Raw genomic sequence first — 27,137 nt, 5'->3', positions numbered from 1 at the left:
CCAGAACAACAGTAGGGTGTTTGTATTGGATGGATGGGGAGACGGGAACATTTGAGGGTGTGAACTTACTTCTGTTTCTTTACTTAGCAGAGCAATCCATTTAGCTCAAACCCCAAAATATACCAACCCAGTGTGCTTCCTTTTGAATTTTCATTTTTCTAGATTGTTCAGGATCCTCCATGCAAAGATCTGATAAAGCCACGCTCAGGGCTGCCTGGCGGCAGATGCCTGGCCACGTGTGTTAAAAGTCCCTTACAGCTGCTTTCAAACGGACAGTTCTCTAACCCTGAAGTATGAAGGCAGCTTTCCTTTAAGGAGCTCAACATGTTCTGTGAGCCTTTTGTATGTCTGTAGATATTTTATAATTTTAAAACCTTTTTAACCCACATCGTTCCTTTAGCTCCGTAGTCAGCCTCTTTCCCCCTTTAGCCTATAAAGGAACCTACGTTCCCTCATTTGTAGACAAAAGTACCAATTAACACGAAGTTTACGTGATTTACCTAAGATTACTTGACAGAATCAGGATTCAAACACAGGGCCTCTGATTCTAAAACCCATGTTGTTCAGAGAGATCCTGTGGACTCTCGAGCTGTCTCAAAATATCCAGAGAAAGCCAGCGACCCACCCAAAGCCCACGGCACGGCGTGCTCAGGGGAGAATCACTCTAGACGTCACTGGTAGAAGGACAGAGGCTATGCATGTCTTCCCTCTCCTCTCTGACATCTGGCTCTCCGACATCTGGGTCTCCGACATCTGGGTCTCACCACTTGGCTTGTGCCCTGGACGTTCCAGCTCTCAGAATCCACAGGCCTGACAGCAGAGGCTGTGTGTCTCTCCCACACTCCTCCTTCCTTCCTTTTCAGCCCAGGGGCCTGAGTGTCAGCCAGTGATTCGTGTACTTATCTGTGTTGGCTGCTCACACCTGTTATCTGAGACTGGGGCTCAGTGGAGGCCACGTGACCTCCAAGCCCGCTGCTGTAGACTGGCAGAGGCTCTCGTTTCTAGTCCTAGCTTCCAAGGTGCTTTGACAACTTGAAGAAGTAGAGCGTGCCTTCCAAAGCTGAGCACACTGCATTCTCTTGCCCTCGGAGACTTCTGTCAGTCTGAGAAGGATGAAGATTGCTGGAGCTGTCGTCACTGTCTAGCCTTGTGTTAAGGGCCCAGTGGTACAGCCCTGAGGAGAGCCTTTGCTCTCACGGCTGATAGGATTCATCATAAGAGCCACAGAGCTGAGAGGGCGGGAGGAGGAGTGAGCTCAGCTCCAGCAGGCCTGGAGGGATGGGGTGAGTCATTTTCCCTGTGGGGAGGTGTAGGGCTGGGCACGTGGGTCAGATCTCCATGCAGATCTGCAGTTTGATGCTTACCGCGGTGAGAGGCAAGATTGGCAGCTTCATAGCCATGCTCCCACTGGCTCCCGCCTGCATCCTCATTCCATTCTAGAAGCTTGTCTGCAGAGTGGCCGCTTGTCTGTGTGGCTCCTGGGACATGCCCCGAGTTTCTTTTCGCTGTAGATCCAGAGCTGTTCTCTTCACTTGTACCCTTCTCTGAAAAAAAATGGAGCAGACGGGTCTGGGGATGAAGCTCAGTTGGCAGAATGCTCGCCTACGGTGCAGGTCGCCCTGGGGTTTGAGCCCTACCATGTAAAACTGGGCACGGTGACACATGCCAGTAACCCCGGCACTCAAGAGGACCTGAGAGGTGGGGGCCATAGGATCAGGAACTCGAGGTTATCCTTGGCTGCTCTGTGAGTTCTGGGTTAGAATGTGTGAGACTGTCAGTAAAGAAAGGAGGAAAAGAAGGGAGACAGGGCCGGGTGGTGGTGGCGCACGCCTTTAATCTCAGCACTCGGAAGACAGAGGCAGGCGGATCTCTTGAGTTCGAGGCCAGCCTGGTCTACAAAGGGACTTGCAGGACAGCCAGGACTGTTGCACAGAGAAACTCTATCTGGAAACCCCCAACCCCGAAAAAGGAAGGGAAGCAGGGGTGGCGGGTGTAGGTCTGTCCTTGCAGCAAGTGAGGCAGTGGAGTTTGTCAGGTTCTGGTAAATGAAATTTGCTAGCAATATTTGTAACTATTGAATTCCTAAGAATGCCTCTTTGAAGATTCTGGAATTCCTAGAGGAACAGCTCCTTTCAACTGGATTTCGTCTGCCTAGAAAATGGAGAGGGGGAGCACTCAAAATAGCTCAAGGTGTTGAGTTTGGTATGTCTTCCATCTGAGTAATGACCAGGCCCGACCTTGCTTAGCTCCCAAGATCAGATGAAATATGGCACATTCAGGATAGTATGGCTATAGAGTCTAAGCTTGATGTGTCTAGACAAAGTTCGGAATATTTAATATTAAGTGCCAGGTCAGATTTGTAAAAAAGAAAAATGGAGAGTAACCACCGTAAAGTAAAAAAACGTAAGATATGAGTCGAAATGGACCCGAAGAGCTTTGTTTTGGAATTGCCTAGTTTAATACCTACATAGACTGATAGGTAGGGAGGTAGATATTCACTGTACACACATACACACACTTCTGAAGTCCTAGACTTGATACACTGAGGCTCAGTTCTGGATGTAGCTGTTTTAGGCCTTTCCTTGCTCAAGTATTCTCATCTCTAAAGTTCCTTAAGTCCATAGCCCCTTAGCTTGTTTTCCCCCTGGTTGTATACAGATGGTACTTAATTGTGGTTCTGTGCCATGCTAAGCACCCAGTAAGTAGTAGGCTACTTAAGCCTGCTAGGATTTAAGGGTGCACTCCCTAGGGGCATGCAGAACTGGCTTGCTGCCCAGGACCCTCAGACTCAAGCCGTGGGCCAAGGCTGTAAATTCGGGTCATAATCCATGAAATTGTCTGCCCTGAATTGAATTTTAAAACCTTGTCATTTTTCAAGGGTTGAGGAAATCAATTCTTTGCTGCATTTGCTATTTAAAAGAAGTTGAGGGAAGACACTGTCTGTCAATGGAAGTCTCCTCTATAAAGTCCTGCACATCTTTAAAATAATTCTGTGCTGCAATAGCCCTCCCTTCCACCGAGTGCATGTCCTGTACCCCAGGCTCAGAACGCGCTGTTAGCTCTTCCCACTTGGTGACCCACTGATCTGCCTGGGTTTCTCTTTCCCCTCTGGTGGGCAGAAAACCCAGAGTTGATCTCACTGGACCACATACATAGTTGTGTTTGTTGGTGTGTGTATTTTCCTTGTACTAGATTTTGACTTTTTTCATGTATTTTGTTAGTTGCTATCTTAAAGGCAGCTAGTGTGAATGCATTCATGAATTCCTTCCTTCCTTGTGGTACCAAGCAATGAACCCAGTGCTTTGCACTTTTTAGAAAGGTTCTACCCCTAGCCCTTAAAGCTTTTTCCTCTAGTAACAAAATAGTTCAAGTCACTATGAATTTTGAAAATAAATGAAAACACTCTTATAAGTAGCAGCAAAAGCATCTTCCACCTGGCAATTGATGCTTCTAGCATCACAGAGGTATATAGTATTTCCTTATGTGTCACTGGAAATTGTATAGTGAAAACATCTAGAAATAACAGTGGTGTGGACTATATTTTACATAAAACAAATCCTGAGATTGGTGACCTAGGTCTGATATGGTGGCTCCACTAAGTCGCCTTAGGCTGCTGTTTTGAATAGGCTTAGAGTGACTCCAAGGTTATTTCATGACCCAAGATGGCGGTTGGAGTTGCAGCCATATTGTCTGCATTTCAGGGAGGTGGGAGGGAAGGAAGCAGGAGGGCGGACTGCTTTTTAAGGAGTTTTTTTAAAACCAGATCATTTAGAATTGGCCAGAGTTTAGTCAGATTGACTCACCTAGCTGCAAGGGGGCTGGGAGTACGTCAGTTCACTCAGCAAGACACATTCCCAGGTAGAGGTGCTTTGTCGAAGTTACCTCAGATAGTTTATGGGAAGTTTTAGGCATAAACAGACTTTAATTGATGAATAGTAAAGCAAACCATAGCACATCTGATAAGCTTTGACATTTTGACTTTCAAAACTTGGCTATGGTTTTAATCATTTGTGCATATACTTGCTATTTTTAAATATTTAGCCACTACAGACTTACCCAAGGCTAGAAGGGACTTTAGATAGGTTTTTCCAAGGATTACATGTTCTGGAAGATAATTATAGGGATGATTCAGGTGCCAGAAATGATTAAATTGGGCCAGGGGTGGCGGGGTCAGCATCCAAGACTTCACAGGAGTATGATGTGTCTGGAGGAACAGCTGCTCTTCAGCCTCATTCATTGTGGCCATGGCAGGCTCTGTGTTACCAAATCTTCTGGTTTGGACTTCTGTTTGTTTAGGGTTTTTGTGTTTGTTTGTTTTGTTTACTTTGGTGTTTGTTTTTTTTTTTTTTTTAAAGAAAAACCAGAAGTATAGATTTTTGCTTGCAATTTGATATTTGACAACTAATGAACAAATTTTTCCCCCAAATGCCAGGCAAAGCCAGGCATGGTGACTCATATCTCTAATCCCAGTACATAAAAGCCTGAAGCAGAAGGGCTGCCAAGAGTTCAAGGCCAGCCTGAGCAACAGTGAGACACTCACCACCACTGCTAAAGCCAGGCAAAGATAACACCAGGCCGAGGGCCGGCCGGCAGCTTAGATCTTGAGTCTGGGCTGTGTCTTGTTTTCATCCTGCAGCTGAGCCTTTGGGCCTGGTGGGCCCAGGTGGCCTGTGATGGGGCTGGGGACACTGCTCTGCAGTTCCTGGCTCTCCACACCCTGGCCCTAGTGGCTAATTTGTCTTGGACTGTGAAGAGCGCCTCCCCATGGGAAGTAGAGCAGCTTGGCTGTGAAGGTGAGCGAGCCTCGCCTCCACCTGCCTTTCGTTTTCTTCTTCAGTGCTTTCCGTGTGGTGAATCAGAAACAGGCGGCTTGGGGACCAGCTCTGCCTGCGTACCTGTGACTCGGGGCCCGCTCTAGTGTCCTCTGCGTTTGCCCTCCAGACCATTCGTTTCCTTGCTTGCTTCTCTCGGTGGCTTTCAAGCAGCACCACATCGGGGTCTCTGGAGTCAGAAGTGAGCACTGGCCTTCCTGCCTACCATCCTCGTGACCTTGGGCAAACTTAATCTTCGTAGGCATCAGTTTCTCCACCTGTAAAATGGAGTGATACTGGCATCTGTCTCACAGGGCCTGGGAGGAGTAAATGAATTAGTATTCACGAAGAAGAGAGCTTTGTGCACAGTTTGGCTTTTCTTTGGTAGTTTTGGAACCTGTTGTTGCGCCTTTTACGTCCCTGAGCTCCTGTCTTCCCCCCATTACTGTATGTCTGGAGGAAGGGCGTGACTCCCCTGCCCTGCTGTGTCCCTCTGCAGCCTTCCCAGTTACGTCATGTGTCACAGCGGCGACACCTGGCCTGTCAGCACTGTTCAGGATCGTGTTGTGGGATAAAGAGCAAAAGTAGCTTGAGTTTTAGTCCAGGGAAGAAACACGTCTCCGGAGCCAGTGAGAGCCCCGCGTCTTGGTGGGGGTCACAAAGCCTACCCACAGCCAGTTTGTGAGAACATCCAAGACCATGGCAGACATGTGAATTAAAGAAATTGCCCTTTCCCCTAAAGACTTTAAGTGCAGAGAAAGGAGAAGTAGACTGTTTATGTTTCAATTAAAATGGGCTGTTGGCCAGGCGTGGTGGCACATGCCCGTAGTCCCAGCACTTGGGAAGTACAGGAAGAGGGGTGCGGTGAATTCAAGGCCAGTCAGCGCGGTGTTTCGGAGACCGTCTCCAACAACACAAAAGGAGGGTTGCTTTCTCGTTCTTTAAAACCTTACCTACATCCCATTCTGTTCAGCTTTTAGGTTAATTTGAATACAAGATCAGAGCGGATTGGCCCAACTGTACAACTCTTGGAGGAAAATCCACCTTCTCCGCGAGAGGAATAACGACATAGGTATGTCCTGCTGAGACTCAGTTTCTCTCCACCTCCCCGTGCATTATAGTAAATAGTGCATGGTTGTTGGAAGGGACGGATCCTGCAATGAGTTACTAGCCTTGACCAGCAAGGAGACTGGGAAAGCCGCGGTGGCCAACCTCTGTTCTCACTCCAGCAAAGAGGACAGAGAAACACTTAAACTTTACTTCCGTTAACCAGCACATAATCAGAGAACTTTGGAATTTGGAATTTCTGGTAGATTTTTCATTTCTGCTTTTGTTTTAAGACAGGGAGGGGTTCAGGGCTGGACATGGTCGCACGTGCCCTTAACCCCAGCACTTGGAGGCAGAGGCAGGCGGATCTCTGAGTTTCGAGACCAGCCTGGGCTATAGAAAGAGTTCCAGGGCTACACAGAGAAACCCTGTATTGAGAAAAACAAACAAACAAAACCTTAAAATTGTATCAGGAATGTTTTCTTTTTAATTAATTAATATTATTTATTATTGTTAAGACAGGGTCTCATCCCAAGCTGGCCTTGAATGTGGCTATGTAGTGGAGGACAACCCTAACTAACTTTTTTAAAGCGTTTATTTCGTGTGTGGATGTGGACAGGCTCATGTCATAGTGTGTGTGGAAGTCAGGGAACTTGCTAGAGTCAGTCACTTTTCCTTTCCACCATGCGGGTTCTGGGGATCAAACTAGGGTCACCAGTAAGTGCAGCAAGCGCCTTTACCTGCTGAATTATCTTGCTGGCCCTCCAGGAATGTTCTAGAATCTTTTTCTTGTCTTGATGACAGAAGGCCAGGTAAGAGGCTGTGACTGTTCCTCCCCAGATTGAAGACCTTGCCAGAGGTTTCCCAAAGTCTTTTGACGCTGTGTTTGTGCCGCTTTGGTTTTAGAGGAGTCCCCAAGGCCCCTCGGAGTCCCTCAGGAGTCTTCAGTCTGTTAGACACATTTGGAGATTTTTTTTTTCACCCTACCCATTATGTCTCCATGACTGGCTACCAGAGTTCTCATAACTGTTTTTAGCAGCGGCTACTTGAAATCATTCCAGGGAAAGCTGTTACCATAGTTACCAGGGCTGTGAGAATTACATTTTCTGTTTTTGTTAGTTTTGTGCTAGCCTTCCCCCACCCCTCATTTCATTGTGAGAGAGGGTGTCAGGTGGTTTAGGCTGGCCTTGAAGTCCTTGTGTCGATACCCTGCCTCCCAAGTTCTAGGCTTACAGGTATGCATCACCATGCCTGGCTAGTTACCCCAGTCCTTAAGGCCAGGGCTGATGTTCTGTTACTCTCTAGAGCAGCAAGGAAAAGACGAGCTTTTGTTGTTGATGTTTGGTTCTCTGTGTTTGAAGTGGTGGGTGAAGGCTTTGCGTATCAGGGAAGGTTACCCCCAAAGGGGAAATATTCAGACACCGTGTTGGAAATCAGATATGCATGTGTATTTTCTGTACTGCAATCTTAAATTTCGGTCTAGTGGTTGAGTTTGATCTGTCGTTGGCCCCATTTGGACTGTTATGTTGGACTGGAATGTTAGCTGCATTCAGGTACCTCCTACAGGGGAAACACTGTTTTCATTGACGAGCTCCATTTCCCATTGCCCGAGAGCCCCAGGAGCCAGGACCACGATGACCTAGGCCAAGTCTGAATGGACTTCTGCAGCCTGGACTCTGTGGAGCAAATGACCGAGTTAGGCAGCTTTCTCTCAGCACGCTCTGGAAACAGAGAGGCGGGGCCAGCACAAAGGACAGCCACCTGTACTGGTGGCACTCACAGTCCCATGTCGCTGTTCAAGGCTGGAAACAACAGTGAGCACACCACACCTGGTGCTCCAGGGGCCATTAAGTCTACGGAGATTTAAGTGGCTTCTTCACAGACATCAGAGCTCTCCCCCAGCCCCTTCCTAACTCACCTTACTTTCCCCGCTCTCCAAAAGACTCCATTACTGTACATTCTCCAATGTGTTCATCTTGGAACCGCTCGTGAGAGAGACTACAGGAAGAACATCATACCCTCCTCAGTCAACACTGAGAACTGTTTCTGTGGCTGTGGGCATTGGCTGGGTGTTGGGGTTGTCAGGTGATGAAGGTGGGGGGGGTTGTCTGTGGAGCACCTTTGGGCATGTGTGAAGCACGTCCAGAGCGGGCCATGCCTCTGCCGTGAGGTGGGCTCCGCCCTCCTCGCCCTGGCCATGGCCCTGAGCCCAGATCTGTGTCTTTGCTTTCTAGATCAAGATGAACGCCATGCTGGAGACCCCCGAGCTCCCCGCCGTGTTTGACGGGGTGAAGCTGGCTGCGGTAGCCGCCGTGCTCTACGTCATCGTGCGGTGTTTGAACCTGAAGAGCCCCACCGCCCCTCCCGACCTCTACTTCCAGGACTCCGGGCTGTCACGCTTCCTGCTCAAATCCTGTCCCCTTCTGACCAAAGAGTGAGTCCACTGCCCTGCCTGTCCCCACCTGCTGCTCTGTTTGGCTTTGTGCGATGTTCAAAGAAGCTTTCCAGCCGAAGGACGGTGCTTATCGGGTGGGCTCACTTGGGATCTAGCTTGACGACTCGGGTTCTAGTCTCAGCACCACAAAGCAAGCAAGCAATGGATCTCGGAATGCACCTCTAAGGCACAGAGGGGAAAGGTCTGGCTGGTGTGAGAAACAGTCTCAGTAGTTGGCTAGTGTTTAGATAATGAACGGTGGGAGAAAAGAATCGTATCTTTGTTGCTTAGAAACATCCTGTCCTTCACAGCATGATGTCGTCATCATCCATGACAAGGACTTTTCAGAAAACAGTAGACATTTTTAGGTAGATATGAAACCTTGGGTCATATTTTAACTCTCGCCACTCTGAGGACAGAGAAGCCATTCTTATCCAAAGTCACTGGGAACCACAAAGGCCTTGTCATGGGGTCCTCCTTATCCCCTGGACATTAAAATGTATCCAGAGCACTAACCAAAAGAGCACACTTGAAGGGAGTGCCTCCTCTGATCCTGGTGGGCCGTACCTGCATTTTGGAGGGGAGTGGCATGCCTCTGAGGGAGGAAACCATGGTCTTCCTCTGGGGCTCAACCAAGCCCCAGGCAGAAGCATTCCATGCCCTCCTTTGTAGAGACCCACAGAGGTTTCCTAGTGAGAACTTACTCAGGGTGGAGAATCTGAGCTTGCTTTACCCAGCAGGGCGGCATAAGGGGATGATTGGACCACGGGTGTGCTTACCAGGTGTTTGGAAGAGGGGGAGGTTTTTTGCCCCGCCCCTTGGCATTGTTATAAAAAGCCCTTTTGGAGCGGCAGAAGGGACCGTTGGGTCTTGATCCAGGTCCTCCCCCTGAAGCTCTCCTGTGTTTCTGTCTTTCATCTAAAAGTTTCTTATCCCTCTCTCCTCCTCATCGGAACCCTTTTAAAAGGCGGGAGCTGGCCTCCCACACTCCATTTAGTCTGGTCAACTCCGTCTTTTCCTCCGTGCGTCTCACGGCTTGCTCCGTTCATCCCACCGCGCTTCGAGGCTGTGCTGTGCTGTGCAGAGGTGTCTCTAGTTAACCGTGTCCTCGGCACACGCCTGGCGGGTTTCTAACACTTGGTGACAGGGCAGGAGCTCTCCCTCCCCCCTCTTCTGGGGAGCTGGAGACTGAGTGCGTGATTGTCTTCTAGGAGCAGAGGACAACAGGCATCTGAGAGTTGTTCTTGCTTGTGCAGTCTCCGCGTTTGGTTGATTTTCAGAGGCCAGTAGCCGCGATGGGGGACCTTCCATGTGGCCCTTGGGTGTTTGGGGTGGTCTCCAGTGCAGTGTCTTACAGCCAGGTCTATGATGTTGTGGCTCTAGAGCTAGAGAGATCCTCACTGAAGGATGTGTGTACAACGTAAATATCATAATTGTGTTTGAAATCACCCTTGTGAGGACCCGTCCCAGCACAGTAGGCACCACATACCCGGCGCCATACTAGGATATGGTGTTCTTATTACATGATTTTTGCAACTAAAAATCTATTCTGTCCAGGGTATGCACAGTAACAGTGTTTTGAAAATTGCCCGGCATTTTACCTTGTCTTTTCAATGTTTCTCCTGTGTTTCATTTGGATAATGCACTAAGTTAGACTCGCTAGTGACATTTACAGTTACTTCAGACTCTGTGGAACCACCAGGCGCAGTTCTTCAGTCATCTCTTTTTTTGTAGAGAGCTTTCGAAAACCAAATTAATGCTGGGTGGTATTGGCACATGCCAGCTTCGTCTACAGAGTTAGTTCCAGGACAGTCTTACACACACACACACACACACACACACACACACACACACACCCCAAAAACAAAAACAAAACCCAAATTTATTGCCTAATTTTCTGGTTCTTACGAAATGCCTGACTGGAAGCAACTTAGGGAGAAGAGGTTTTCTTCAGCCCCACAGTTTGAGAGGGTGCAGGCCGTCTTGTTGAGGAAGGCGTAGGGGTGGGAACAGCTTGAGGCTGGAGCAGCAGTGTGAGGTGACCGGTGTCTGCAGTCAGGAAGCTAGAGTGTTGGCTCACACCCCCCAGTGGCCCTAAGTCCGCCATCTAGACTTCATGTCCCAAAGGTTCCGCAGCCTGTCAGAAGAGCACCACTACCTGGGGACCAAGGTTTAGATAAATGAGCCTGTTGGGGGGACACTTCCCTTTCAAAACCCTAACACCAAAGTGTTTAAAACCCTGTAAGTTTATATGCAGACAAGTGTAAATTTGTGCTAAGGATTTAGAGGGAGGACCCATGGGAACACTGCCTTCAGGCTCCGGAAAGATACTACCAATTTTTTTATTCTGTGCTGTTTGTAAATAAACGCTGCTTACAGCGGACCTCAGCCCTTTTTCTTTTAAAATTAACCCAGACACATTGAGCTCTACTGTCTCCCTTTGCTCTCTTCATTTCCTGGCTCACATTCCCACGGCAGTCTTTGGTGTTCACCTAGTGACTGCTCTGAGATGGCTGACTCTCACTTCCGGGGTGGTAGAATGTCCCCTCCATCCTTATGGGACAGCACCTGAGCCAGTGGCATCAGCACAGTCCCCGAGCTTTCTGCCAACACGGCCTAGATTAGGAGGGGGTGGGGTGCCCAGGTTAAAGGCAGAGCTGATGTTTGTTTAGGACTTAGCGACAGCTTAAAAAAGTGGGTGTGAAAGACAAGTTCTCCAGGAAGTGTCTGCTTCCAAGACCTTTCTCTTTGGCTACAGGACCAGCTCACCGAGAGCAAATTGGAATATTATTTAAGCAGTGGAATTCCAAACACACAAGCCCCCTTTATCGTGAATGTGACATGATTTTGGGACAAAAGAGTCTGTTCCCCTAGGTTTTTGTTTTTTGTTTTTACCCATTCATTGTCTTCTTTATGTTAGAGTCTGGTCTGTGTTCATGTGGTGCTAGCACACCGCCCTCACAACTCCCCTCTGGTGCGTGTCCCTGCGCTTCACATTTAGCGCCTCTGGGATACGTTCTGCCAACGAATCTTCTGTTTGTTTGTTTGTTTTTTCCTAGACAGGGTCTTACTATGTAGCCTTGGCTGTTCTGGAACTTCTCTGTAGATCTGCCTGCCTCTGCATCCTGAGTGCTGGGATTAAAGGCTTGTACCACTATGCTCAGCTAATCCTCTTAATGACTTGGAGGCCAAATTCATTTTTCCTGTCATTTTAAGGATTGGGAAGCTGGGCATGGCAGTGAGGGCACCTGAGACAGACTGGAGTGTCTGGAGCGGGTTCCCTTTTCATCCCTGGGCAGAGGTGGACAAGGAGTGTTCTCAGGGGTACGTGGGGGGGGGGCACAGAACAGCAAAAGGCTAGCCCACAGGAAGGTTGTTAGCAGGGTTTCCCCCAGCAGGTGGCCTTCAGTTCCTGCCTGTCTGTTTCTATCTCTGGTCGAAGCCACTGTCCCCTAATGATCTTCCTGAGTCACATTTCCGGAATGGCTTCCCTTGTGTTTGAAGCTGAGGGTAGGAAATGGCTATTGTGGGTAAGAACTTCTCCTGGGACTTTGAAGTTTTTTTCCTAGGAGGAGGCTGTCTCCAGGCTGCACAAACACTCGCCTCTGCTGGAAGGTTCGGGCAGCTGATTCACAGTGAGTCGCCCAGTAGCCCGACTCGGGCAGATGCTTCTTATGACTTTCATGCAAATCCAGGCAGAGCCTCTTGCTCTACCCAGATGGGAAACAAATGATGAAAAGTGGATATTCAAAGTAAGGAGTAGAGAGCTTTGTCCTTTCCTGGGCATTAAAGTCAGCTTGTAAGTCTGACTTTAAAATAATTGACCCTAAGGTCCATCACAAATGAATTCCGTGATGTCTGGAGGAAGGCGGCTTTGGTGGGATGCTGTGCCTCCTGTTCACTTAGTAACACATCAATATTTACCTCGCAATTCAAGAAGAGTTTGCCTTTAGGAAAACAAACAGACTGAAGCTTAGTGAGGAGCAATGAGGAGTCTCTGGATGGTGATATGGGTCTCCATTTCTTCAGAGTAAAAAAATTAATGCACATTTATTAAAAATAGAAAACAAAGCACATAAAAAAAGCACCTATAATTCTTCTAATAAGAAGTAGTGTACCATTGCTGTTTGAGTGAGCATCTCTGGGGTCTTCTGTATATATGTGCCCTCCACTAAATCAGGATGGTATAAGTTCTGATTCCTCTCTCCCCTCCCCCTGTGTGTGTGTGTGTGTGTGTGTGTGTGTGTGTGTGTGTGTGTGTAGGTGTGTGTATTGCTGGGAATTGACCTAAAGGCCTTGTGCATGCTAGGCATGTCCTCTACCACTGAGCTGCATATATCCAGGCCCAGAATGGTAGCTCGTTTTAACCCTTGCTCTGCCATGCTGCTGCCAATCCTCTGGCATGTTTTTTTCCCTGTCTATCATTGAGCTACAACTGGCCTCCAACCTGACGTGTACCCCAAGTTCTCCTCTAGTTCACCATCTTACATCATCCTTCCAAGTGCTAGGATTGCAAGGGTGTTGCATTACAGAAGTGTAAACTAGGATTCGAACCTAGGTCTTTTGCCTGCAGACTAACCAACTGGGAACCCCCGGGCGAAGTGTAGCCACTCTGGGCCTGCTTCATTCGATTACAGTGGATCAGGCAGACCTCCTTTATCGCTTGTTCTTCAGCATTAACCTGTGCTCCTGGCATCCCTGCTCACAGTCCTCCTGGGGGATGGAAGCAGAAGTTACACACTGGAGAAGAGTGGAGGGGTCATTGTGTCTAAAGAGGAGCAGGTAAGTTAGGGAAGGTTTCTCAGAATGAGGTCCAGTTTAAGATTCTGACTACAGAACAATGAAAGAAGATAAGCAGGGGCAGGGAGGCCCTTTCCTGTCTGTCTGTCTGTCTGTCTGTCCTCTCTGACCTGTGCTGTGGAACAAGTAGGTGCTGTCCCTTTTTGTAGTGCTCTGGGGTAATCATTTGCATATAGTCTAGTATACAGACCTTGAGTCTACAGCACAGGACCGTACCCAGCTGTATAACCTCCACTCCCTGGAGCTCTCACAGGAGTGTCCCAAGTTGCCCCTCCCTGCCTCTGACCCACCCAGATGTCATAATAGTACTTGAGTTGGCTCCCTCACGCCTCCTTCAGTGTGGCTCAAACTTAGTTGTCCATTCCCATCCCTCATGACATTCTGTCATAGCCCAGGAAGGGCCTGCCTACAGGACTGCTGTCCTCTGGCTACTCCAAATCTCCTTTGTTTTCCACCAGAATACCCTTTCTTGGGGTGGATGTGTGAGGGGTGTGTGTGTGTGGGTTTGTGTGTGTGTGTGTGTGTGTGTGTGTGTGTGTGTGTGTGTGTGTTCAAGTACACATGTGTAAGTGCATATGAAGGCCAGATGTCAATGTTGGGTGTCTTCCTTGGTCGTTCTCCACCTTTATGTTTTGAGACAGGGTGTCTTGCAGAACCTGAATTCACCACTTCAGCTAGGCTGGTAGGCCAGTGGTCCCTCGAGTCCATTAGTTTTTATCCCTCTACCTACACCCCTAGTGCTGAGTTCTGCCTGCCTCCATGGCTTGGCTCTTAGGTGGGTGTTGGGGATCCAAACTCAAGTCCTTACACTCGTATGGCAGACACTTTACTCATGGAACCATTTCCCCAATCCACTAAGATAAGTCTTAGAACAAAACCTTAAACTGGACCTCATTCTGAGAAACCTTCCCTAACTTACCTCCCTTAGAACAGTGACCCCTCCACCCTTCTCCAGCATGTGACTCCTGCTTCCGTGTGGCGCCTCTCATCTGCTGTTTCTGAGAATTTGTGTCTCTTTCCACCTCGCCACTGGAGCACATGTACCCCAGATCAAGAGCCACATGCTTGTCGAGGCAGAACAGACCACGGGTGCTCCCAAGCCTTGAGTGTGGGATCGTTCTGTCTCTTATTTTCCATAAGCAAGCGTAGGTGAGAGATGTTCAGATTTTGGCAAATGCCATCTGTGTCAGCCAAGAGAAACCAAGAAACCGCCCTGGCTCCCATTTGTCCAGTGTCACCCAGGGAGTCGGGTGTCCCTTTAGCGCTGACAACGTTGTTTGTCTGTCTCTGAAAGATGTGTCTTGTTAAATGATTTGTCTGGTCTTAAATTGGTCAGGGCAGCCCCAGATGCATCATGGCTGTCCCCAGCCTTTCCCTGGGGCCCTGGCTGAAGGATCTGCTGGCAGGTGCAGGTTGGAAAGTGAACACGAGCACCAAGTGGCACTTACTGTACATTTCCCCATGGGAAGCCAGGCTGTGCCTTTTCACTCACTAGCAGGCGTGTCTGGCTGAGTTGTGTTCTAGCTAGAGATGCAGGGATTTAGGGGAAGCATGGCAGAGCAACAGACAAGCCTGAAATAGAGCTGCTATCTTCACCGGATGTGAGAGACATCTAGGCTCCCTTTTCTGGTCCGGGAAGGGGAGGCAATGTGACCGAACCCTGGCTGTGTTTAAGGCTTCCCCAGAGACAAAAAGCTAATAGTTTTCTCCTGCCACCAGCCACCACCTGTGTCACCCAGAACTGGGTGTTACTGTTCATGGTGGTTTTGGAAAACTTGACTGTGAGGGTCATGCCCATTCCAACGCCATGCCAAAAACGACAGTTGGCGTCCTGTGCCCCCGTGTCCTCTCGGAACACTGCTCCTGGGAAGCTGCTTCACACTGTCACAAGAGAACGGCAGAAGCCCCCTGGCTCTTCAGTGGATCGTGATGGGTCATTGGTAGTTTTCCCCATGGCTCTCACTCACCAGAGTTCAGGCCCGAATGGTCTCCCCTGAATCGTTCTTATCCTAGTTAGCCTATAGTCTTAGTTCTTTTCCATAGTCCTTTGATTGTCTGGCTCCTAAACGTTAGAGAATCTCTGTTAGACCTAGCTGTTGGGGTGGGGCTTAAGTCATTAGAAATGTTTACATTGTAGACATTTTCTAACTAACTTCACTGTGGCTGCTCTCCCGCTTTGCCGCCATCCACAGACCTGGATTACTCCCTTCATAATTATGCCCGGCGAGACAGAGAAAAACTGCTTTTAGTTTTCTCTCAAACAATGTTGATTCACTTTCTTATCTGAGATGTGTGTGTGTGTGTGTGTGTGTGTGTGTGTGTAGGAAGGTATGCCATTTGTGTGCAGTACCTGTGCAGGCCAAAAGAGAACATCAGAGATCTTAGAGCTGGGGTTGCAGGCGTTTGACAGCCTCAGAGTGGGTGCTGGGAACCGAACTCAGGTCCTCTGGAAGAACAGCAGGTGCTCTTTGCCACTACAGCATCTCCCCAGCCCCTCAGCTCATTTCCTGTCTTGTCAACTGCACTCTCTTTCTAACCGGAAATATCTGTTTCTTTCATCCACCACAAACAAAAGCCTGGTTCTATATACTATACATACTGTGTTTGTCAGAATGGGCAAGATAAAGGTACTTTTGTCCTGGTGTGCCCAGGAACTTTTAAATGACTAGAAGTACCCTGCCAGGACACCCAACACTGATTCGGATGTCTCTGGTAGAGCAGTGTAATGCATGGAGTTCTTTTCTCTGTCAAAAGAACGGAGGACTTCATAGGTGAACTCCTGTGGTTTTCCTCCTGCCTCTGTCTTAAAGACCGCTTCTTTGCAGTGACAGTGCCAAAGCCTGGGCTAGCCTGCCACCCCTATGCCAGCCTGCAGACCCTAGGCTATCCTACCACCTCTATGCCAGCCTGTAAACACTGAGATAGCCTGCCACCCCATGCCAGCCTGCAAACCCTAGGCTATCCCGCTATCCCTATGCCAGCCTGCAAACCCTAGGCTATCCCACCACCCCTATGCCAGCCTGCAAACACTGAGATAGCCTGTCACCCCTATGCCAACCTGCAAACCCTGGGCCAGCCTGCCACCCCTAGGCCAGCCTGCAAACCCTGGCCAGCCACTCCTAGGCAAAGCTCTGCAACCAACACAGCTTATTTTTATAGTGAGTTAAATCTGGAAAGAATTTCATTATCTTGGGTTTAAACTCCACTCAGTTCCCTCTTGTTCACTCACATTCCAGATCAGATTTAAATCCTTCCGTCCTCTGCTGAACACTAAAGCTCTGTCCTTTTCAGAGGATAAACTAATTGCCAAGAGTCTTCATTTCATTGACCTGATTTTATCCATCCCAAGAGCTGTACAAATATTTCCTTAGATGCTGTAAGAGGATCTGCAGTGTCCCGATACACTTGTTACTTAGCCCTTAGACCTTCAGAGCATAATTACCTGGAAAGCTTTAAGATGGAACACTCCAATTGTCTGTTGGAACTGAATGCTGATGGGCAGCCTTGGTTGAGGCTACTTCATCTTAAACTTGCTTGTATACATAGTTTAAAGAATTGTTATCACAATCATGCTGTCAAGGCCAACAAAACAAAACAAAAAACTGACCCTGGGATATAATCCTTCGTTACAGGACCAACCAGTTTGCCCAGGGCTGGCAGGTGGCATGAGACATGAGACTTCCTTTTTTCTTCTTTTGGAGACAGGGTCACACCATGTAGCCCTGGCTGGCCTAGAACTTACTGGGTAGACCGGGCTGGCCTTGAACTCACAGAGAGAGGTCCACTTGCCTCTGTCTCCTGAGTGCTGGGATTAAAAGTGTGTGCCAGCATGCTGGGTGACCTGGGACTGTGAATGCTAACACTGAAGAAGTCTCAGCTAAGTGGGATGGGTTGACCACACTATTCTGTCTTCTTCTGTTGCAAAGGGAGGTTGGCTGATTGTGTGTGAGTGAGTGAGTGAGTGAGTGAGTGAGTGAGTGAGTGAGTGTGCATTTGGAGGTGGTAATTACTTTGCCAGCGACTAGTCTAAATTTTACTCTTAGTTGTTCCCCTTCTCCACCTGTGCCCCAGGAGATATTTATCCTAGGGGCAGGCTGACCAGGACAGGGAGGAAGGTGCTGCCATCTTTGAAGCAGCCCACCTTGACTTGAGCTAGGTAACCGACTTGAGCCTGCCACAGAAGTCACCTGAGCCCTGTCCCTGAGATCCAGATCGGAGCTTTCTGTGACAATTCTGTTCCTTCTTTCAGGAATTGCTGAAGCCAGCAATACCTAAAAGGGTTCGGAATCCAGAATTTTCATGATCCCCCCCATTTTAGTTAAATAGAGGCTGTGCCATTCGTGATAAAACAACCAATTCCAGGGCTAGAGAGATGGCTCAGCCGTTAAAGGCTAGGGCTCACAACCAAAAATATAAAACAACCCATTCCAGCTTCTCAAACCTACCCCTCTCCCATTTGACCCCTCCCCTTGATGCCCTGTTCACCAAGCCTGACCATATTCTTCAGGGCTCTGCTGTGCCTTCAGAAATGCAAAGTTGGGTACGAGTCATGGCACTTGGGAGGTAGAGGCAAGAGAATCAAGGGTTCAAGGTCAGTCACAGCTACATAGTGAGTTTGAGACCGGCCACAGCTGCATGAGACCCTGTCTCAAAGCGGGCAAAAAAATCAAAAGAAGCGTGGGCTACAGTGATGCCTTGACTCCATGTCAAACGCAGATGGATGGGCAAGAGGGCCTGCTACTGCTGTGGGTCCCGTTGCTAAGTTACTCTTCTTTTCCAGTCTTCCCCGGACCAAGTGCTAGCCTCCATCTTGGGTTCCCGTTCATCCTTAACTTTCCTTTACTTACATTACTTTATTAAGCTTCATTTACAAGTCCTGCCTGGGACCACGTCCACTTTCTGGTCCTTTTCGGTATGTATTTGCCTGAAAATTGCTTCAGTATCCAGAAGCAAAGACAGACCTGCTTTCTAGGAAGCCTAACATTGCTAAATATAGCGGGCTTTCATCAGCGTCTCATGTTTTATTGATCCCATGAGTTTAGTAGTTACCAATTTTTATCTCAATCTGTTCTTGTGTGCCTGCCTCTCAGCACCTCTCTCCTCGCTACAGTGTCTTTCACACCACAAACAGTGCGTATAATTAAAACAGAAATCAACTTTAATAATGTGTTCCAGAGGGTAAATAAGTATGATTTCCAGATTTCCTGCCAGCATGTCATCGGTGATGATCAGACTGAGCATGCTCCATTTCAGCATCTGTACTTTGTCTGAAGCTTCCCAAACTTACCCCTCTCCCATGCGATCCCTCCCCTTGATGCCCAGTTCATCAAGCCTGACTGTATTCTTCAGGGCTCCGCTGTGCCTTCCGAAGTGCACAAGAAAAGCTACGCACGAGTCATGGCACTTGGGAGGTAAGCGAAGTGCCTGGCTTTGGAGCCCAGTGTCTTCAGTGTGGATGGCTTTCCTGTACATGGAGCCTTAGGGGGATGGCTTGGGGGTCAGAATCCAATGGTGGTGTAGTAACTACTTAAGGGATGCATTTGCCTGAGCCCCACAAAACTCTAGTAAGTTCTACTCACATAGAAAGTTGGTATTCACTCATAATTGGATGAGGTACACCCAGTGACCGGTTACTGCTAAAAGTCCTTTTTGGATGATGTACACCCAGTGACCGGTTACTGCTAAAAGTCCTTTTTGGATGATGTACACCCAGTGACCGGTTACTGCTAAAAGTCCTTTTGCCACTGAGCCAGCCTCCTTAGAGCTCTTCAGCTACCTGAGGTGACGACCTGCCATGTCACAGTAAGTCATGGAGATGGAAGGGAGTCAGCCTTGTGTACCCTGTCTCCACCCAGGTGAAGGGTCTGGCTTAGTGTACACCTGACTTCAGGCTATGCTACTTAACTCCTTGGGGTACCCATTCTGAAAGTCTGTAATCTGAAACATTTGAGGAACTTCTCCCAAGGTCAGTGGCTGATGGAGAACCATCTATGGCTTCCCAGGAAGGAAGAGGTTCCATAACCATATTGGCTTCCTTTTGACAGGAAACATGAAAAGGTCCTTCCAGCAAGCCCCTGAACTAGTGTGTTCAGTTGAATCACACAAACTTGATCAGTGTTTTCATATTATATGAAATGAAAGACTCTTAAGTCTTTACATGTTGTATGTGTGTGTGTATGTACACATGTAAGTACACACATGCCATAGTACTCTTATAGAGGTCAGAGAATAATCTGCAGCAGTCAATTCTCTTCCACTATGTGGGTTCCAGGGATCGAACTCAAGGTGTCAGACTTGGTAGCAAGCGTCTTTACCTCCCAAGCCATCTTGCCAGCCTCAAATTTTTGTTTGTTTGTTTCAATTTGAAGTTATCAGGCTATAACATTATGGGCTTATCTGGTGATCTACTTCTTTTTTTTTTTGTTTTGTTTTTTGTTTTTTGTTTTTTGTTTTTCGAGACAGAGTTTCTCTGTGTAGTCCTGGCTGTCCTGGAACTCACTCTGTGGACCAGGCTGGCCTCGAACTCACAGAGTGCTGGGATTAAAGACGTGCGCCGCCACCGCCCGGCCTGGTGATCTATCTACTCTTATTGTCTGTTCACTCTACCCACACTCGCCTCCTTGTGTTTAATACACTCAAGATGCTCCTTTTCCTCATTTTCACCTTCTCCATCCATCAGAGGTCCCTGCATCCCCCACCCCACCCCAACCTCTGTAGCCATTCCTCTCTCTTCCTGTCCTTTTTACTGTCTTATCTCTGGCTCTTCCTTAGAGGTAGGGAGGGATGTAACAGTAACTCTGCATGTGTCTTTTTCATCTCCAACTGTATTCTTTTTCTTCCTTTTGAAACAAAGTTTTCCTATGGAGCCCAGGCTGCCCTGGAACTCACTAGATAGCACAACTGGCCTTGAACTTGAGGCAATCCTCCTGCCCCAGCCTCCCGAGGACTGGACTTGAGCCACCAACTGTTTTTCCCCCCCAGAGGCTTGCAAACAAAGACCATCTTTAAAAAGTCTGTGTTCCACACAGCTGTTCCTTTGCACAGAATCAGTTCATGCTGGTGTTTGTAGATTTTGGAAGGATCATAAACTATGTGAATGAGTAATTTCAGGCCAGGGATAAAGGATTGGGGGGGGGGGGGGAGAGAGACCTTAGTACCGTGACACATTGGATGAAGGGCCCCGTGTGATCTGCAGGACTACTTGGCTTCAGATTGATGGGGCAGAGAGCACCAGGGTCAGTGAGGACACGGCCAGTGGGACAGACCGTGTAAACAGCACTCTTGCAGGGAACTGGCTTTGCCTTCCAGCAGAGCATTTCACCTATCCAAGTTTGTCCTGGGCCTCCAACCAGCATCCAGGCTAAGAAGGCAATTGCTTTGCCCTGACCCCACAGGCCCTCATGCCCCTGCCCCCAGTGTCAAGGTTAGGCATTGACTGTTCCTGTAATCCCCACAGATGAACTTCAGACTGCTTGTTTAACCATTTGCACCTGCCACATCCTCTGCCCTTTGTCCTCTGTGCCCTTTGATTTTGTTTGTTAATGAGTGTCTGACCCCAGTGCTCCGGTCTCCACCATGCTTCCTGGCCAGCTCCTAGCTAGGTCGTATGCATGATCTGGTGACGACAGCTGCCTGATTAGACCCACAAGTCCCATGTCTGTAGGGGAAGAAAAGGAGGTCAGATCACATGGAGTGTTGATTCCCAGAAAGGGCTTTGGACTCGTTCCACACTGGAGTGGGAAAGGGAATCATGGGCCTTCAAGGTAGAAGTAATGGTATCTGTGGACACTAGAGGGAAGGCCATAATGTCCACATCATAGAGCAGCTGGAAAAGAATGGAGAGGACACACAGGGACGCGGCTGTCTTGGAGGCTTGTCTGTGGGAATTACACAGAACCGGGTACCAGTGTGACAGTAGAGTTGGGGGCAGACAAGCAAATTCCAGGACTCCAGATCAGCTTCAGCCTGTGCGGGGAGGGGGGGCCGGGGAGGGTGGTTGGAAGGTTAAAAGAAATGCTTTGGATTGATGGCTGCAGTAAAGAGGAGGAAGAGGCAGGAATGAGCCACAGGAAGACAGTAAGAGAGGTGAGAGGAGAGCCGGAAGGGAGAGCTGTGAAGACGGTGCCAGGATCCACAGAGCCAGAGAGGATGCAGCCGGAGTAAAGGCCGTGATCCTGGCCAGAGTCGGGGGTGTTGGGGATGTGCTTCCATAGCAAGATTGAAAAAGAAATGAGGATGCCAGTGAGCATTCAGACTCGGCGAAAGGAAGCGGAGGGGTGACAGAAAACCAAGCTAAACGGGATGAAGGCTCTCCCCCAAGGTGAGAAGTAGTGCAGAGGCAGCCAGACAAAGGAGGAGGTCTGGGGGTTGTGAGGACAGAGATGAACTCTCCTGGAGGTTCCTGGGAGGCTCGCCTGAGCCGGCTCTGGCCCTAGCAGCAAGGTGACTTTACCTTGCAAAACCTGTATTTTCTTGTTTGTGAAGCGGCATGACAGTAGCTGTTTGATAGGCTCAGAAAGAGGAGAAAAAGATAACAGCGTGTAAAGAAATTTCCAGGATGTCGGCACATGTGAGCGTTAGTAACCACAGCCGCTGTCGGGTAGAGCTCTTCATAGGTATATTGTCACCCAGATCACATGGCAAGTGGCATCACATACCTAAGTTCCTGTGAGTCTGCTGGATCTGTCAGCAAGACCTGTGTAGGTAACCGGGGAGGAGAGGGGGCTATATAATTTCTGTAAGAGGAAATATAAGTAGCAAATAACGAATAATGTTTAGCCTTGGGAGTGGTGAAGTGTTAAAAAAAAATGAAGTGTTATTGGATGCTCAGAGGGAAAAAAGTATCATCAATATGATACTAATTTGTTGTTTTTTATCTCTGTGGCACAGCAGCTACGCCTAATCCTATCGCTGCCTCAGCTTCTGACTGTATCTTTGCGGCCAGCGCCTTGCTGAAGCCACGGCCTGGGGGAGCCTTAGCATCCCCCTCCTGCCTCAGCTGCCTCCACATAGGGAGACAAATTTTGTTTTAACTAAGTTTCTGTCCTCTTATTTTACCAATAAAGACTCAGGAGCCAGATGCTGGGGTGAAAACATGTGAGCACAGAGAGGCAGAGAAAGCAGCCAGCTGACCTTCTTCCTTCACCAGTGTCCCAGAAAGAACTTCTTTTCCCGTGTCCCAAACCAAAAAGGACCTCCAAACTCAAAGTCCCTCCCCACTACTTCCTGTGCATCTCTAGGCATCTTCCTGACTCCCTTTTACTCTCTGTGGCTACTTCCTGTCAACTAGGTGCTTGCTTCTCCTGACCTATGGTTAATTTTATTTAATCCTTCTTACAATAAACAGAAGGCTCTTGGATTAAGGGTGTGTACTAGGGCTGGGCCACACCACAGCTAGAGGCAGGTTTTTCCAATAAATAACGCAATCTCAGGGTTCACAGTGTGATCAAATATCCTGCAACATTAACTAGACACTGTATCAGTCAAGATCGGCTGGTTGTGCCTTGGTAACGTCTCCTAGTTAACATCATACCTTGTGGTAAACAGTTACTTCAGATCAACAGGAGGAGGAAGGTGCTGCCAATTATAGTCCCACCGGGACCTCAGCTGACGCAGGTGTCATCTCAGCATGTGGTGGGAAAAGGAATTGACACCCCCACACACTGGCTCCCTAAGACTGCTTCCCAGAAGTTGGTAATTCCCTTTCCCTTGACTATGGCAATGCTCTTGGCCATGTCTAACTTTAGAAGCGCAACTAACTTGTGCCCAGAATTGAGGAGAGAGGGCCGCCAAGATGACTCAGTCGGGCAAGCCTGATGACCTGAGGTTGATCGGGGACCCACGTGGTCGGAGAGAACTGACCAGTTCTGTGGCCTCCGTGTGTGTGCTGTCACGTGCTTGTTCTCACACACACACCAGATAAATAAACAAATAAATTAATTAAAGACCATTAATAAAAACAGAAGTGGGAAGAGTAAGGCCTAGACCCCAGCCAATCAGAGCTTGCTCTGGTCCACCCCTCAGTCTTTTTCCTCACCCATCCATTGCCTTTTCCTAGGTCAGACCTCGTCAGCTTTCACTTGGAGAGACGCCGTAGCCTCTTTCTCTTCCACAGGGCACGGTGTACAGCCCTGCTTCCGACGGCAATGGGGTCTTGCTGTCCCCCCCACCCGGGGGGGGGGGTCCCACCTTGGCTCTGCCTCTCCTCCCCAGTCACCTGTCTTCTGTATCAGAGTCCGCTCTGCTCTGCCAACACTTCGCGTTCTCGAGAGCCTGCCTGTTCCTCTTGTGTCCCTCCTCCCTGGAATCCCCTTACAACCTTTGCACAGACAGCCTCCTTCCTGTGAGAACAACAGGCACCCTCTGAGGAACCCTCAGCTCCTCCTTCCCACTCGGGGTGGGTGGTTCTCTTCTGGATGGCCTCCCAATGTCGAGTACTTCTCTGACAGCATTCACGTGTGCATTCAACATTACTAGTCCACATCCGCAGTGCATTGTGGGTGACTCACTGTTAATGGGAGCGCTGGTTGCACCCTCAGGAAGACCCTCCAGTGCAGCTTTGTTCCTCCTTGCCCACCTCAGTCCTCCAGGGCTTAACAAACAGCCCAGCTCGGGGAATTATCCAGCCACAGGGAGGACTGAGATTTAGCCCTGCTCCTCCAACTCTCCAGCCCTTGTGCTTCGTCGGCCATGTATCTTCACTACCCAGCGTGACGTCCAACACAAGAATGGCTGAGACGTGTTTATTGCTTGGATGGATGGATTATAAATAACTAAAATGGTGCTTCTTTATAAAGAATAAATTTAAACAAAAAATAGAAGCCTCTGATGAAGAGTGGCAGATTGAATCCAGTTTATTTTTATGCTTTTCTGAGCTCTGCCCCACCACACACACACAAAAAATAAAACTTAAAAATGAAGGTTTTAAAAGGGACAAATAGAACACAAGGAATGGGCGGGGTGGTGGATTGGATGAGCAGAAAGTAGTGATCAGGTGGAAATGGGAGCTGACTTGAAAGGTCAAAGAAACCTGACCCCCCCCAAGCCTGCACAGGGGGTCCTACAAGAGCCAGGCTGATTGGAAGGCCCAGGTGTTGGAGCATGCAAACACGAGAGTTGGCTGGAAGCCTCATGGCCTTCTCCCTTCTTACACAGGACGTGACTGCCCTGCCCTGCAAGAGACTAGCAGCTTAAGGGTGGGCGGGGTGTGGCACCAGGTCTGGTGTCTGACTCCAGAAGGTCCCCAGCAGACACAAGCAGGTTCTGGAGAGATGGGAGGATTCCCCTTGGAGGAAAACTGACCACCCCAGGACAAAAGTCCCAGCGATGATGTTGTTTGGGGATCATCTCGTGAGATAACAGGAGCCCCCGGAATGGGAGGTGCACCTTACACAGATAGACCATGTCAGCTTTCTAGCACCCCCATTCTAGGAAGCATGAGGAAAGCCTGGAACGTGAGAGCTGTGGTAGGTAGCCAGCAGCAGAAAGATAAATGTGTGGTGCCTGTGGAGAGAATAAATGACCACAACTAGAGTGTTTGAAGCCTAGGAACAGCTTTGGGAGCAGAAATAAAGATTGTCAGAGGGACGGCAAATTTGGAGATCTCTTCCAGAAAGAAAAAAAAAGACAAAGAGATACAATGGAGGATGGAAGAGAAAATGTGGACATTGATCCAAGAAATCCAACGTTCAAATAACATTGGTTCCTAAAGAAAGAGTCGGGAGGCTGTTGGGGAGGGGGCCATTGACTGCTGCCCCCCCCAACTGACGCTCAGCACCCGACCTATTGACCTTTGCATTTCTGTTTCAAGTGTCAAGAGGAGTAGCCCCTGCTGGAACACAGTTATCTGTATGGTTTTGTGGTACTTGGCACACTGTGGACAGAAGGTCCGGCACCTCCACTCCTAGGGGAATTCCTCACAAGGGCAGAGTTGTTGGAGGAAATGTTTTCCTGTGCTTTGGGAGAGGGCTGTATTTCAACAGGGCTGACCCACAGCCATCCTCAACAGTGGCCTCTCTGAGCTGCGCTGAAGGCTCCCGGCTTATCATTTCCTTCCTTGGGGTCTCTGCTTGCAGCTCGCCCTGCTCACTCGGGGAGCCCTGGCTCAAGTGTGAGTCTTGCTTCCATAGGCTTTTGAAAACAAAACAAAACAAAACGAGGGGTTAGAGATTTAGCTAGGTGGTAGAGCGCTTGCCTAGCAAGTGCACGGCGCTGGGTTCAGTCCTCAGCTCCCCAAAACAAAGCAAAACGGAGTCTCCGAATGCAACCCACACTGGCCTGGAATTTGCAATCCTCCTGCCTCAGCCTCCCAAGTGCTGAGATCACAGACATACACTACCTCACCCAGCTCTTCTTATCCTTTCTTCCTAGTCCTAGAGGAGTTTCCTCTTTTGATGTGTTAAGTCCATAGACAGTTCAACCATCTTTTACTTGCAAATTTTGTCTTTCCCAGTGCTACAATGAATCATTTTGTATTTGTCAGATAAACTCCTAGAAGTAGAATTGTTGGGCTGAAGGGGACTTTGTAGAAAAATTTCCCAATGGTTGCCTTCCAGCCTGTCCCACCAACACCATGTGAGAGGGCCAGTTATGCCCCACACCCACAGCAGTCAGGCTCTGGTTCTTACAGATATTTGCCAAACTGGCGGGGGAAACGTATTTTCTCTGTGTGGTTTTCATTTGCATTTCTTTGAAAAGGGGTTTTTTCAATGCATTTAAGAGGTGTGTGTGTGTGTGTGTGTGTGTGTGTGTGTGTGTGTGTGTGTGTGTGTGTCCTTTCCTGCTTGTAGCCCCCGGCCATTGTCCTCATGGTCACTGACTGGCCTGTTCTGGTCATCGGAGAGAGCTCCAGATAGGCCAGGGAAATTAGGCCTCTGTGATAGGAATTGCAAATATTTGCTCCTGGTTTGTCATTTGCCTTTGGACTTTACATGTGGTGTTTGCCGTGCAGAAGTTTGTAATGTATGCATAGTCAAATTTTCCAATAGCTTTTGTGCCTTGTGGAATTTCTGTTTTCCTTACAAAAGTAATCCTTTCTAAGAAAGAAATCCTTCTTTGCTTCAGATTATTAAAAAAAAAAAAAAAAAAACTCTGAAATTTCTTCTAGCACATGCATGGTTTTATTTTTATTTTAGAATGTTTGATCCTTCTGGAATTTATGTTCCTGTGAGGGACAGACAGTGTCAGCTTACTTTTTTTCTAGATGACTGTCCTTCACCCAGCACCATTTATTGAACAATCCATCTTTATCTCATGTGTTCAGGACAGTCTTTCTCTCACTAAATTTCCCGTATTTCAGAGTATTTAATGACTCTAAACATGCACCATTTGTCGTTTGTTAAACTACATGTCTTGTTTTGTTAAACTATACATGTGTTGCTGTGGGGAGTGGGCAGTGTAAGGAGGCTCCTCATTTACACTTAATTTTCATAATTTTATTGGCTCCTTGACAGGTCATTTTTTCCACATGAGCATGCAAATGCTTTATTCCAAATACAAAAATCCTATTGTTTTGATTGTGCATCTGGTTGAGGGTTTTTTTTTTCTCCCCAGACAGAGTTTCCTGGAACTCACTCTGTAGACCAGGCTGTCCTCGAACTCACAGAGATCGCCTGCCTCTGCCTCCCAAGTGCTGGGATTAAAGGCGTGCGCCACCACTGCCCGGCTGATTGTGCATCTGTTAAGTTTATAGACAATTTAGGGAGAAGCAACATGCTTGGGTTGCAGATATTTCCAGTATAGACACATTTGCCCAAGTCTCTTGAGCCTTAGAGAGCATTAGGAAACTGCCTTCTTAATCTCCATCTCATGATGTGAACTCCCTGGGAACTAGAGTAAGATTCTGAATGTGGCTTCTTAATATTGATCTATATAATTACTGACAAAAGCAAAATTTTTATTAAATAGTGTGAGAACATGTCTTCTGTCTAACATCATAACTTGTCATTTTTGGAGTCTCTTCCCGCACATTGAAGGAAGGCAACATGTAGTACCAAATGCTGTTGTCAAATGCCAGCATTTAATTTTTGCCGTTGTCTTTTCATTTT

The 27,137-nt window shown here is 48.3% G+C and overlaps 1 protein-coding gene across 3 annotated transcripts in view; it reads left to right on the top strand.

Annotated features, from left to right (window-relative positions):
* Positions 1-27,137, top strand: part of Abhd2 (abhydrolase domain containing 2, acylglycerol lipase) — a 92,077-nt gene that overhangs the window by 12,250 nt on the left and 52,690 nt on the right. For 2 of the 3 annotated variants that reach the window (XM_028879217.2, XM_037198483.1), the window contains exons 2-3: positions 5,785-5,883; positions 8,093-8,292. In XM_028879217.2, coding sequence (XP_028735050.1) covers positions 8,099-8,292 — 194 coding nt within the window. In that variant the 5' untranslated portion in view covers positions 5,785-5,883; positions 8,093-8,098. Of the gene's footprint in view, positions 1-4,837; positions 5,014-5,784; positions 5,884-8,092; positions 8,293-27,137 lie in introns of those variants that run through there. The other variant, XM_028879218.2, reaches the window with a different exon arrangement.

Source organism: Peromyscus leucopus, chromosome 1 (assembly GCF_004664715.2).
Source record: "Peromyscus leucopus breed LL Stock chromosome 1, UCI_PerLeu_2.1, whole genome shotgun sequence".
NCBI lineage: Eukaryota > Metazoa > Chordata > Mammalia > Rodentia > Cricetidae > Peromyscus > Peromyscus leucopus.
Note: the sequence above shows the minus strand (reverse complement) of the source record. Positions and strands in the feature narration are given on the sequence as shown.